The sequence below is a fragment of the Trichosurus vulpecula genome, chromosome 4, assembly GCF_011100635.1.
Source record: "Trichosurus vulpecula isolate mTriVul1 chromosome 4, mTriVul1.pri, whole genome shotgun sequence".
NCBI lineage: Eukaryota > Metazoa > Chordata > Mammalia > Diprotodontia > Phalangeridae > Trichosurus > Trichosurus vulpecula.
The window spans coordinates 40,532,310-40,547,414 of NC_050576.1; the positions used below are offsets into that span (position 1 = coordinate 40,532,310).

The 15,105-nt window shown below is 36.9% G+C and overlaps 1 protein-coding gene across 2 annotated transcripts in view; it reads right to left on the bottom strand.

Moving 5' to 3' along the window:
• Positions 1–555: 555 nt before the first annotated feature.
• The window catches only part of PKN2 (protein kinase N2), a 167,852-nt gene continuing 153,302 nt past the window's right edge, over positions 556–15,105 (bottom strand). For both annotated transcript variants that reach the window (XM_036754897.1, XM_036754898.1), the window contains exons 20-22: positions 4,086–4,193; positions 3,318–3,398; positions 556–3,226 (exon numbers count right to left, since the gene is read on the bottom strand). In XM_036754897.1, the coding sequence (XP_036610792.1) occupies positions 3,023–3,226; positions 3,318–3,398; positions 4,086–4,193 (393 nt within the window). In that variant the 3' untranslated portion in view covers positions 556–3,022. The remainder of the gene's footprint in view (positions 3,227–3,317; positions 3,399–4,085; positions 4,194–15,105) is intronic.

A 15,105-nucleotide genomic window follows, 5' to 3' on the forward strand; every position in this document is an offset into this window, starting at 1 on the left:
GGGACTAACTTGGGAACTGCGGCAAACTGGTAATATTTCATCCCCGAGTACTAACCATGAACACAGACATGTAAAAACTGGTTTACATTTTTGGAGATGATTATGGAAGCCTCAAGGAACCTTTCATACTCACCTGCCTATTCACTGAGACTCAAATGTAGTTCTTATAATGAAGCACTACGACCTCCAAAGGAAAGAATCGTATGTAAACACTGTGCCTACATTATGAACCATGACACTGTTTTGTCTCCCACTTGTGACAGGTTAACTGATTTATCATCAGGGTGACATCAGCTTTAATGTGGTGGTGTTACTTTTTACTCTCCAATACTGGGAGTGGTCTGCATCACATAAGCTGCTCCCCCCATCCCCCCATCCCCCTGGTGACCAAGGGTGTGCATTTGCAATATGGCTGGACAGGGTTAGGGGTTGTAGTTCATCCATAGCCTTGAGACATCAAATGGTCCCAAAATAAAGTAAACCTGCAACATGGCCTCAGTGTCATGTTCTAAGCCACAGGAAATCTTTAAAAGAAAATCATACTTAAAACCAAAGTTACAAAGTACAATCTATTTAAACTTTAATTTGTGCATTTGTGATAATTAATGACTGCAAAACACTCAAATTTTTTTTTAGAATGACATTGTTAAAAGGCACGTCTCATTTTAATGAATGCATAGTGTACCATTCTAAAATATCCTAATTTCCTTACAAAGTGCTCTGAGCAGCCACTTACAGATACAGTATAGCAAAATATATTTACAATCTAGAGTTTAAAATTTTAAATCTGACTAAAAATAAACTTTAAAAAACTACAGAGAAAATTAGTGCTTTCTTCAGCTTAATTGTGTGAACATACCCTGCCCTCTAATTTTTTTTAGTGATTTACTTCAATTAAAAAAAAGATTTCTGTACAATGTGTAGTTACAAAAGGCTACTTCAGTGTTTAATGCTAAAAGCCTTTTCAGACATGGCTCTCTGGGTGTATCTGAGAACCAGAAAGGGTAAGCAGACTGTACCTCAAAAGTATTTCACGTCTTATATTATAGAACAGTTTCAATGAAACCCAGAGCCCTGCACTAAGCTCCTCCTCTGTCCCCTGCCAATGACGGTAACTGGCATCGTAAAATAACTTCAGAAAGTGTGTTTCTCTCTCTAGTGAGAAAGAATTTGGAATTCTGAGGAATAAACCCAACATGCCCTTGTTGGCCCTCCTCTTTGTATGGTATCATGAGCTTATAATTATCATTTGGTTAGTGTCAAAGGGCATTCGAATGGGAATGTCAGTGATCTTGGGTTATACACTGTTCTGAAGAGGAGGAATCACAAGTGACAGCGGAGAGCCGTAAGGTCCTTCAAACACTCATAGATATCTTTAGCTTAGGCCTTTGTAACTCCGTGTGCTTTCATTTTTCCCTATAGGATTTAAACATGAATTCTCTTTCAGAAGGGAGCTTGCTTATTGCAATTACATGATTAATTCAGTCTAGATTAGCCAACAGCTTGCTATTGGTGAGGTATGACGATCCTACGTGGCTGAGCCAGGATCACAAGATATCTATATGTATATATAGATAGATTTATAGTATGAATCCTAATTGAGGGAAAACATATCAAGGGTCACAGACAAGGAAAAAGGCTCTAGGCAAATAGAAACTTAGTTGGCAAAGTGACTTTCTTATAGCAACATTAAGATAACCCAAAATAGGCCCTCTCATCTCAAGTGTTATAAAAATATTTGGTCAAATTACTCTTTGAGACTTTTGAGGTACAGTTTTTTAGTGTTATAATAGGTTTATAAAATATACATACACTGTTTTATCAAAAATATTTATACATTCTGTTACAACATATTGCTTTTTACCCTCAGTAACTGCCAATATAAAATCTGGATTCAGCGGCCTAAGATGTATACAAATGTACTTCACGTAAATGCTGGAGTCGGAGGCGTCTGCGTGGCCACTGTGCCAAAGTAACAAAGTGGTACAATTAAATAAGCCTAGGATATTGAATAGATTACAACTTGCACATATACATGTTCATAGCATGTATAAATTGACAATCCCCATGGTGTAAAAATGATACGTTTACCTTAATACAGCAGATACAAGAGAACTAGGATGCTAAATCAAGGGTGGGTCGTTTTTAAAAAGGTCATCTGTTCATTGATTTTGGAAAGTCATGACTGAAAATCCATGAGCATCTAGGCTTTGGGAATGCGTACAGTAAATACAGTATCTCAATTCAGACTGACCAAAAGCACTCCTTTCTTTACTTTCTTAATAAATGCTGATGTTCTGTTTGTTTCAGCAATGCTTAACAAACAAAAAATTGTTTGGCAAGTAGCTTTGAGAACTTGTCCATATTATTATGGAAGCACTTACATGGTTGGTAAAGATAAGGCATTAAAAACATTTTCTCCTAATAAATATAGAAAATTTACAAAAGAAGGCATCAATTCATTCCGTTATTTTCAAACTCAACACCAAAATGTGCACAAGCTGCAAGCGACACTTCTGGATAATCTTACAGTAATTCCTTAAAAAATAACAGCATTTGCCTTATTCAGATAGAATCTTGTTAAGGTTGAAGATCACTAGCATCCCCAGCTTTTATTCTTAAACACAGTGGAATGAAGTAAACTGGTTATCCTTCCTAGATCCCAAGCTGGTCTTCTTTCCACTTAAGGCAAGCATATGACAAAGGTATCCACTGTAGAAGAGGAAGGAAAAAAAGACAACATTGATCCAAGTGTGTCCACCTGTGAAGGATGTTTATATGGCCTGTATTCAGCTTAAACCCCATAAAACTGTTTCCAGTGCACAGATTAAAAATGGAAATACATTGCAAGAGGCCACTCTTCAAGAAAAGATATTAGACTAGTACTTTAAAACAAATCTTCATGTGATTTCAAAAAATCAGAAGCTACTGGTGGCACAGAGAGCAAGTGGAGGGTTGCTATTCGGCTAAAGAGGTCTGTCTTCTCCAGAGTCATTCTGCTAGTTTCACAGTGTCTTGGAAGTTAACACCAATCAGCAATGTAGTCAAAATCTCGAAACATTTCTTGCTCCTCTTCTGAAAGTATCCTTGGTTCCCGAGGTGGGGTCAGAATAGGTGCTTCTGAGGTAAATTCATCATCAAAGTTACTCACATCCTCTCGTCCTCTGATGGTAGGAACAAATGGTGGCTTTACCTTCTTGGCCAGCAAAGCACTCCAATCAATTAGCTGTTTCACAGAACAAAGAACAACAGACACCATGAGTTTCCTATTGTGATTTGCTAAATGGAATTAACAGTCCCTTTAATTTGCTACTTACTCGGAAAAATGGGTGTTTTTTTACATCCTCTGCATCTTTCTCACCAGCTCCCAGGCGCCGTTCTGGATTTCTTCTCAGTAGCTAACAGGACAAATGCAAAGTTGTCAAATTAAAACTAGCTACCTTCAATGATAAAATTCCCAGAGACTGTCTTTAGCTTCCCTTCCTTCTAAAAAGGACTCACTCTTTACTGAATAACCTTTCTTTAGACAATGCTAAATTCTAGCCACATATAGGGCCATGCATATTAAGTGTGTGTGTGTGTGGGTAATCTGGAAAGGGGACCATCAGATGATTCTTCTGTCACAGACGTAGAGGTATCTTGATAGCATTATCACCCTCTATTAAGTTAGATATGCATAAATATATTTTCACTTGATTCATTTCAGTAAGAATACTATTTTATATATGGTAAGGTACATTTGTGACTACTTGAACTAGTGAACATTCTGTGGGTTAGACTAGATGGCTGTCAAGGTCCCTTCCAACTCTCAAATCCTGTGATTTAGGGCAAGTTGCTCAGTTTAATCTGGACAAAATTCCCAGTCTGGTAACTTTTTATCCACTGTTGAAGTTCTGCTAATCCCAAGAATTGGTGGAAGTATACATGGAATATGCTTATGTTGAATTTGGTCCGGTATTAATTATTTGTAATGAAGTATGTATGTGTATGGGGGTAATGATAGCATAAATAAATTAAATGCTGCAATAGTTTTCTTAAAAACAAATCAGTTTTAAGAGACTTATTGAATACTGTTTGGCTCTTACCCTTCTCATTATGGAAATGGCTTCTGTAGACAAGAATCGTGGATACCTTACTTCATCATTTACAATACTGTCGAAAACCTCTTCTTCATCATCACCAGGAAAGGGAGACTAGGAAAAAAAATAACTTTTTGTAAGTTAAAATGACTTCAAAGACTACAAGTTCTGCCATTACCTAGAGCTCGGCTTCCCTGTGCAGAGGGGCACAACCAGGATGTAAGAAAAAAGGCAATGACAAAGAGCCACTAATGTTTTCACATTCAAAGCCAATTTAATCTTATTTTATACACAATTCTAATAAGCTTGGTTTTCTTGTTTCTAAATTTAGGCAGATTCAAAACAGCAAATTAGAGGGAAGCAGCTCTATTTACCTGACAAGTTATAGATGATGGGCAAAACTATGAAAAGCAGGCTTGAAAACACAAGTCATAGTCATTGCTGGAAATTTATTAGGGAGAGGCACAAGAGCAGATATTCACAACTTCAGAAAGATTAGCTTTGTTCAGTATATTCAAGACTGCATGGAGACAGGCACAATGGTGTGGTGAGTAGTGAAACAGTCTTGGAATCAGGTAGGTACATCTGGGTTTGAGTTCTGCCTCTGACATTTATTAGTCATTGGGTTTAATTTTTCAATGCCCTCAGGAAACTCTTTAAGACTCTAAGTTGGAAGAACAGAAGGTGATGAAATGATAGGTTTTAAGAAATGAAGGGGAAAGAAGGTAAGGAGATGAACAGAATTTTAGAAAAGTCAGATCTGGTAGACCTCTGGAGAAAACTGGATGGGTATAGAAAGGAATATACCTTTTTCTTGGTGGCACATGGCACCTATACAAAAACTGACCATGGGCATAAAAACCTCACAATCTAGTGCAGAAAAGCAGCAATATTAAATGCAGCCTTTTCAGATCAAGATGCAATAAAAATTACGTACAACAAAGGGCCATGGGAAGATACTAAAAATTAATTGGAAACTAAATAACCTAATCCTAAAGAATGAGTGGGTCAAACAACAAATCACAGAAACAATAACTTCAGGAGAATGACAATAATAAACAATATACCAAAACTTATAGGATGCAGTAAAAGGGGTTCTTAGGGGAAGTTTTATATCTTTAAATGCTTACATGAATAAAATAGGGAAAGAAGAGATCAATGAATTGGGCATGTAACTGAAAAAGCTAGAAAAAGAACAAATTAAAAATGCCCAATTAAATCCCAAATTGGAAATTCTAAAAACCAAAAGAGAGATTAATAAAATTGAAATTCAGAAAACTATTGAACTAATAAATAAAACTAAGAGCTAGTTTTATGAAAAAACCAATAAAACAGATAAACTTTTGGTTAATTTGATTAAAAAAAAAACACCAGCATCAAAAATGAAAAGGGTGAGTTTGCCACCAATGAAAAGGAAATCAAAACAATAATTAGGAGCTATTTTGCCCAACTGTATGCCAATATAGAAGACGATCTTAGTGAAATGGATGAATATTTACAAAAATATAAACTGTGCCCAGATTGATGGAAGAGGAATAAAATACTTAAATAACCCCATTTCAGGAAAAGAAGTTGAACAAGCCATCAATGAACTCCCTAAGCAAAAATCTCCAGGGTCAGATGGATTTACAAGTGAATCCTATCAAACATTTAAAGAACAATTAATTCCTATACTATATAAACTACGTGGGAAAATAGGCAAAGGAGTCCTACCAATATGGTGCTGATACCTAAACCAGGAAGAACCAAAACAGAGAGAGAAAATTATAGATCAATGTCCCTAATGAATACAGATGTAAAAATTTTAAATAAAATATTAGCAAAGAGATTACAGCAACTTATCATGAGGATAATAACTATGATCAGGTAGGATTTATGTTAGGAATGCAAGGCTGGTTCAATATTAGGAAAACTATCAGCATAACTGACCATATCAACAACAAAACTAATGGAAATCACATGATTACCTCAATAGATGCAGAAAAAGCATCTGACATTTTGATTTCCTATTAAAAACACTAGAGAGCATAGGAATAAATGGAGGCTTCCTTAAAATGATAAGTAGCATTTATTTAAAACCATAAGCAAGCACTGTATGTAATGGGCATAAGCTAGAAGCATTTCTAATAAGATTGAGGAGTGTGAGAAACAAGGATGTCCATTATCACCACCACTATTCAATACTGTACTAGAAATGTTAGCTTTAGCAATAAGAGAAGAAAAAGAAATTGAATTAGCATAGGCAAAGAAGAAACTAAGTTATCACTCTTTGCAGATGTTATGATGGTATACTTAGAGAATCAAGTAAAAAATTATTTGAAATAATAAACAAATTTAGCAAAGTTGCAGGATATAAATAAACCAAAATAAATCCTCAGCATTCCTAACAAAGTCCAAGAGCAAGTGATAGAAAGAGAAATTCCATTTAAAGCTACTGTAGACATTATAAAATATTTAGAAGTCTACCTGCCAAAACAAACCCAGGAGCTATACGAATACAATTACAAAACACTTTTCATACAAATAAAGTCATACCTAAATAACTCGAAAAATATCAGCTGCTCATGGGTAATGAAAATGATAATTCAACCTAAATTAATTTACTTATTCAGTGTCATACCAATCAAACTATCAAAAATTATTTTATAGAGCTAGAAAAAACAATAACAAAATTCATCTGGAAGAACAAAAGGTCCAGAATATCATGGAAATTAATAAAAGACATTCAAGGGAAAGTGGCATAGCTGTACCAGATATTAAATTGTATTATAAAGCAGCAATCATCAAAACTACTTGGTGCTGGCTAAGAAACAGAGTGGTGGATCAGTGGAATAGGTTAGGTATGCAAGACACAATAGTCAACGACTATTGTAATCTACTATTTGAAAAATCCACATACTCCAGCTTCTGGTATAAGAACTCACTGTTTAACAAAAACTGCTGGAAAAACTAGAAAACAGCATGGCAGAAACTAGCTACAGACCAACATCTTATACTCTGCACCAAGATAAATTCAAAATGAGTACATGATTTAGATATAAAAACTGATATCATAAGCAAACTAAGAGAGCAAGGAATAGTTTACTTGTTGGATCTATGGAGAAGAGAAAAATTTATGACCAAACAAGAGATAGAGAACATTATAAAATCAAAACAGATGACTTTGATTACATTAAACTGAAAAGTTTTTGCACAAAGCCAATGCAACCAAGATTAGAAGAGAAGCGGAAAACTGAGAAACAATTTTTATAGTCAGTGTCTCCAATGAAGGCCTCATTTCTAAAATACATAGAAAAACTGAGTCAAATTTATAAGAATACAAGTTATTCCCCAATTGATAAATGGTCAAAGGATATAAACAGGCAGTATACAGAGGAAGAAAATAAAGCTATCTACAGTCAATATGGAAAAAATGCTACAAATAACTATTGATTAGAGAAATGCATATCAAAACAACTCTGAGGTACCACATCACACCTATCAGATTAGCTAACATGACAAAACAGGAAAATTATAAATGCTGGAGAAGATGTGGGAAAACTGGAACACTAATGCATTGTTGGTGGCGTTGTGAACTGATCCAACCATTCTGGAGCGCAATATGGAACTGTGCCCAAAGGGCTATGAAACTGTGCATGCCCTTTGAGCCAGCAATACCACTTCTAGCTCTGTATCTCAAAGAGATCATAAAAATGGGAAAAGGACCCATATATACAAAAATATTTATAGCAGTTCTTTTTGTGGTGGCCAAGAATTGGAAATTGAGGGGATGTCCATCAGTTGGGGAATGGCTGAACAAGTTGCGGTATATGAATGTAATGGAATACTATTGTGCTATAAGAAGTGATGAGTAGGAGGACTTCAGAAAAACCTGGAAAAACTTATATGAACTGATGCTGAGTGAAATGAGAACCAGGAGAACACTGTACACAGTAACAGCCACAATATATGATGACTGACTTTGACAGACTGAACTCTTCTCAGCCATGCAAGGATCTAAGACAACTCCAAAAGACTCAATGGAAGATGCTGTCCACATCCAGAGAGACTTTGGAGTCTGAATGCAGACAGAAGCAGATTATTTGCTCTCTTTTTCTTTTCTTGTTTTGTTTTTTCTCTCACATGGTTCTTCCTATTAGTTCTAATTCTTCTTCAGATCATGACTAATGTGAAAATGTTTAATATGAATGTATAAGTATAGCCTATATCAGATTGCATGACTTCTTGGGGAGGGGGAGAAAATTTAAACTCAAAATATTATGGAAGTGAATACTGAAAATGAAAAATAAACAGTAAAAAAAGTAATTAAAAAAATATAAGCTAAAAAGAAAAAGAAATGAAGAGGACAGTTTCAGGGAAACCTAAGAACACTTATATACTTGGACATCAGAATAAGAACTTACACAATGACAGCAATATTGCAAAGACAAACACTCTAATCAGTGCAATGGGATTCCAGGACCCATGATAAAAGAATCTTACCCTCCTGGTCATGATTAAGAGGTGATAAACTCAGAATGCAGAGTGAAACACACACACACACTTTTTTCTTTTTCATTCTCAAAGGGGGTGGTGAGAGGTGGGTGGAAAAAAGGTAGATTTTGATTGATTAAAATAAAAATTTATTTTAAAAATTCATGTATCTCATCATTAAAAAAAGCAACCAAGAAAATGTAAAAAACTAATGAGTCACATATCTACTTTTTTATTTCTATACAATCTTTAGAATAATCTACAAACACATCCAGGACATCTCTGATAAAGACTTAAGAACAGTAGCTTTTACAAACCATGTTTTAAAGCAGATTATATCTGTAGTTACAAAATTGACTGAAAAGTATAAGAAAATATAATAACTTACTATACTTATGGCATGATATTAAAAGAAATTCTTGCAGTTAGGAGAGTAAAATACTTTCATAAAGGCTGGATTTGGACTCAGGTCTTCTTGACTCTAGGCTTTCCAGAGAGTCATACAACCATATCAACTGGGCTCAATGCAAAACTCTTTTATCCAATTGTACTGAGCCCTCACTGCTGCACTGTGATCCTTTATTCTTCCCTGATCAATTTTCTATTACATCCTCAGCAGAAGCTATTCTAAACTCTGACCTTTCTTCTAGCCGAGGATTATGCATCCTCCACAAAGCTGCCAAAATGATTTTCCTAAAAGGCAGTTGTGACCATGTGACCTCTACTCAAACTTCAATGTTTCCTATTTAACCCAGGATCAAATACAAAGTCATTAAACATTTGACATTAAAGCCTGCCCCTAGTCCTCAGATTCTCTGTTTTAATACTTTCCCCAAGCCTGGAACCCTCTTTCTTCTCCTCTCTCTCTCTCTGGTTCCTTGGCTTCCTTCAATGTTCAGCTCAAATTCCACCCTCTGCAGGGGCTCCTTCCAGGTTCTCTTGCTGCTCCTCAGATGATGGCACCCATCTACTCTACACAGCTTCCATCCAGTTACTTACATATCTCCCAACATGTGAGCTTTTTGAGAGCAGGGACCATTTCTTACCTTTCTTATGGTCCTCACTGCTTAAGTGCCTGGTTAAGCGACTACTTAACAAATGCTTCTTGACTCTTTAATTCAGAAAATAGAGGCCTTGAATTGCAACTTCCCTCCTCCTTTCCTACTTCACACATCAGAATCCTTCTTCATTCTCTATTCTCTCCTGTTTTTGTTCCTGCCTTAATGAAAAGACCTTATCCTTTCTAAGGTAATCTCTCCATGGGTACCCTTTTCAAAAAATTTTGATTTTATTTTCGGTTCCAAATTCTCTCCTTCCCACCTATGGAAGCTAGGTGGCAAGTGGACAAAGTGCTAGGCCTGGAGTGAGGAAGACTTGAGTTCAAACCTGGCCTTAGACATTTACTAGCTGTGTGACCCTGGGCAAACACTCATCCTCTGTTTGCCTCAGCTCAACTGTAAAATGGGGATAACAGCACGAACCTTCCAAGGATGTTGTGAAGATCAAATAAGACAATACTGATAAAGTGCTTGGCACATAGAAGGCACTTATTAAGTCTTATTAAACAAGTGTGTTACAAATATGTACTCAAGTAAAGCAAAGTTCCCTCATTAGCCACATCCAAAAAAAAAAAAAGGTTCAATCTATACTGAGTCCATTAGCTCTCTATCTGGAGGTGGATAGCATGTTCATCATGAGTTCTCTCGAACTGTTGGTTTGTGTTGATCAGAGTTCCTAAGACTTTCAAAGTTTTTATAGTTATATTTACTTTACAGTTATTAAATTGTATAAATTATTATTAAACTGTTCGCCTGGGTCTGCTCATTTCAATTTGTATTAATTGATACAGGTCTTCCTAGGTTTTTCTAAAGCTACTCACTTTTATCATTTCTTTTTTAAATTTTTTTTCTTATTTTTTCTTTATTTCTTATAAAATAATACATATAACTGTTCAGCCACTCCCCAACTGATGGGTATCCTCTCAGTTTCCAATTCTTTGCCACCAAGAAAAGAACTCTATAAATAATTTCATATATATGGATCCTTTTCCTATTCCTTTAGTCTCTTTGGGCGTACAGACTTAGCAGTATCACTGTGTCACACACAGCACAGTTTGAAAGCTTTTGGAGTACAGTTCTAAGACACTCTACCAAGAGTACACTAAAACGCCTGTTTTCTCACAACCCCTCTAGCATTTATTTTCCCTTTTTGTCAATACTGCCAATCTGATGGGTGTGGGGTAGTACCTCAGAGTTGTTTTAATTTGCGTTTCTCTAATCATGAGGATTTAGAGTATTTCTTTCTTATGGCTGCTGACAGCTTGGATTTCTTCCTCTGAAAACTCTCTATTTATATCCTCTGACCAATGAGGGTGAGGGGATGGGTCTTATTCTTAAAAATCTGAATCAGTTCCCTATATATGAAAGCTTTATCAAAGAAACTTGCTGCAATGATTTTTCCTCTATTTTCTACTTCTAACTTCGGCTGCACTGGTTTTGTTTCTACCAATTTTCTACAAATCTTACGTAATCAAAATTGTCCATTTTACCTCCTGTGAACCTTCCAATCTTGTTTGGTCATGAGCTCTTCCCCCAACCACAGATCTGACAGGCATTTTCTTCCTGCTCCTCTAATTCACTTGTGCTCTCATGCTTTATACCTAAATCACATATCCATATGGAGCTTGTCTTTGTATACGGTGTGAGGTATGTTGGTCTACAGCTCCTTTCTGCCATATTGCTTTTCAGTTCTCACAACACTTTTTACTGAATGGTAAGTTCTTGCCTTAGTGGTTGCAATCTTTGAGTCTTTCAAACACTAGGCTACTATGCTCACTTGCTTCTGTATATGGTATACCTTCTCTGTTCTGTTGATCGGCCTCTCTACTTCTTGCACAGTACCAAACAGTTTTAATAACTTCGGTTCAGCCAGGCTTCCTTCCCTTCCACTTTCCCCTCCCATTAATTTCCTTGATATTCTTAACCTTCTGTCCCTCTTCCAAGTATACTCTTGCTCCCATGCCCTCCTGTCCTCCATGGGAGCTTGCCCTTCCCCCAATATGATCCCTCATTTTTTTCTATGTTCCATCTCTTCTCCTTCTCCTTCCCTGACCTGCCTATACAGTTTGCTCATCTGTAAAATGAAGGAATTGGAATACTTCTTGCTCCTCATTGCCACTTTCAGGCTTTCTATTTATATCTAATCACTCAGTAACCTCTCTTCTTTTGAGGTTCACTTTATCCAAAATTCTTCACATGTTCCAGATTCTGGTGACTGTTATCTATAAAACCAATAGGACAGTAGTCCTCCCTTTTCTTTTGGCAACGTTTTATTCACTCCCCCCAAATACATGTAAACATTTGAAACATTTTTTTAAAGTTCTGACTTCCAAATTCTATCCCTCTCTCCTTTCCCTCCTCCCTCTTCCCTCCCTGAGATGGTAAGCAATGTGATATAGGTTATACATGTGCAATCATGAAAAGCATGATTCCTTATTACTCATTTTGTGGAAGAAAACTTGAACTAAAAAAAAAAACTTAAAAAAAGTGAAAAAAATTGTATGCTTCAGGCTGTACTCAGACACTATCTATTCCTACTTTTTCAATGAACTTCATTTCCTGTCTCATACCCTCCCTTGTTACTCCCAACTCCTGACCTCTATTATTATGTTCCTTCAAACACCTTCAATTCCATTTTTCAATCTATTCAACTACTATGACCTCTTCCATGCCATTTCAGGGATAGTCAGGGGGATGGTAACACCAATGATCTTGTCAACACCCACAAGTGCTCGACTTCCATGAAATTTCTTTATACAATTATGATCCCCTATTGTTCTATACTTTATTCTTCCCCTAAAACTTTTTTTTAATGTCTTCAGTGTGATCTCCATTCCCTTTACTCCTCAGTCATTTGCTAGGCTAATGTCCCTGGCTCTGGCTATACTTTCCTGCCTTCCCAATCTCAACCACTTAGTGTGTGATAGTTTATCTCTCAACATCTGTCTTAGCCTCTCAAATCTCTTGCTTTTTTGTCCTATCACTGGTCATGCTTTGTCACCCCATACTCTCATCAACCATGCTTTCTTCTTCAAATCATATGCTGCTGAACAGAGACATAAGAAATCATGCGACTGTGCTGACTGGGTCCATTATACATTCATGTTATCTAATCTCAAGTGGCTCCTCACTGCAACAAGGCAAGCTTTTCACACCTCTTCCCTAATTGTCTACCCCTCTCACCATAACATCTATACTGTCTCTTCTCTTCTCAAGCCTCCACAGCAATCTCTCACCCTTCTCTCAGCTGAAGACCTTGACATCGATTAGAAAAATCATTTGCTATGGGCTTCCTCTTCCCTCCTCCTCCCTAGCAACTCCTCTTTTCCTATCTTAACTCCAGTTTCTGGGGAAGAGATGGGCTTTCTGTTACATGTACCCTTTATTCCATCCTTTCTGCCTTCCCCAGCAGACACAATGTCCCCAATATCATCTCGCCTCTCTAATCTTCAGCCTCTCCTTATCTACTAGTTCTTTCCTTGTTACCTATAAACATACCTGACTCTCCTCTACCCTTAAAAGTTCATTAGCTCTTAGGATTCTCATCGTCCCTTTCTTACTCAAGCTCTGTGATGCTGTCTATACTCAGTATCCATTTGCTCTCATCCAAACCCTCTCCTGGCAGTATCCCAATCTCACTTAACAGAAACTGTTCTTTCCAGAATTAAACAACAATTCCAACTGTCCAAACTAATGGCCTCTCCTCAATCTGAACCTTTTTTTTTAATTTAAATTTATTTATTTAACATATTTAGTTTTCAGCATTGATTTTCACGAGAGTTTGAATTACAAATTTTCTCCCCATTTCTACCCTCCCCGCCACTCCAAGATGGCATATATTCTGGTTGCCCTGTTCCCCAGTCAGCCCTCCCCTCTATCACCCCACTCCCCTCCCATCCCCTTTTCCCTTCCTTTCTTGTAGGGAAAGATAAATTTCTATGCCCCATCGCTTGTGTATCTTATTTTCTAGTTGCAGGCAAAAACTATTTTTTTTTGTTTTTGAACATCTGTTTTTAAAACTCTGAGTTCCAAATTCTCTCCCCTCTTCCCTTCCCACCCACCCTCCCTAAGAAGTCAAGCAATTCAACATAGGCCACATGTGTATCATTATGTATAACCCTTCCACAATACTCATGTTGTGAAAGACTAACTATATTTTGCTCCTTCCCAACCCATCCCGCTTTATTGAATTTTCTTCCTTGACCCTGTCCCCTTTCGAAAGTGTTTGTTTTTGACTACCTCCACCCCCATCTGCCCTCCCCTCCATCATCCCCCCCCATTCCCCTCTTCTTTCCTGTGGGGTAAGATTACCCAATTGGGTATGTATGGTATTCCCTCCTTAGGCCAAATCTGATGAGAGCAATGTTCACTCATTCCCCCTCACCTGCCCTCTCCCCTCCTCCCACAGAACTGCTTCCTCTTGCCACCTTTATGGGAGATAATCCACCCCATTCTATCTCTCCCTATCTCCTTCTCTCAGTATGTTCCTCTCTCATCCCTTAATTTGATTTTATTTCTTTTAGATATCTTCCCTTCATCTTCAACTCACCCTGTGTCTGCTCTCTCTCTCTCTTTTATTTATATGTATATATATATACACACACACACACACACACATAGATATATACATACATACACATTCACCCATATATATACATAAACATATACGTATGCATATTCCCTTCAGCTACCCTAATACTGAGGTCTCATGAATCATACACATCATCTTTCCATGTAGGAATGTAAACAAAACAGTTCAACTTTAGTAAGTCCCTTGCAATTTCTTTTTCTTGTTTACCTTCCTTTTCATGCTTCTCTTGATTCTTGTGTTTGAAAGTCAAATTTTCTATTCAGTTCTGGTCTTTTCACTGAGAAAGCTTTAAAGTCCTCTATTTTATTGAAAATCTGTATTTTGCCTTGGAGCATGATACTCAGTTTTGCTGGGTAGGTGATTCTAGGTTTTAATCCTAGCTCCACTGACCTCCGGAATATCGTATTCCAAGCCCTTCGATTTCTTAATGTAGAGTATTGTGTTTCCACAATACTCAAATTGTTTCTTTCTGGCTGCTTGCAGTATTTCCTCCTTGATCTGGGAGCTCTGGAATTTGGCGACAATATTCCTAGGAGATTTCTTTTTGGGATCTATTTGAGGAGGCGATCAATGGATTCTTTCAATTTCTATTTTGCCCTGTGGCTCTAGAGTATCAGGGCAGTTCTCCTTGATAATTTCTTGAAAGATAATATCTAGGCTCTTTTTTTGATCATGGCTTTCAGGTAGTCCAATAATTTTTAAATTATCTCTCCTTGGTCTATTTTCCAGGTCAGTGGTTTTTCCAATGAGATATTTCACATTGTCTTCCATTTTTTCATTCCTTTGGTTCTGTTTTATAATATCTTGATTTCTCATCAAGTCACTAGCTTCCACTTGCTCCAGTCTCATTTTTAAGGTAGTATTTTCTTCAGTGGTCTTTTGGACCTCCTTTTCCATTTGTCTA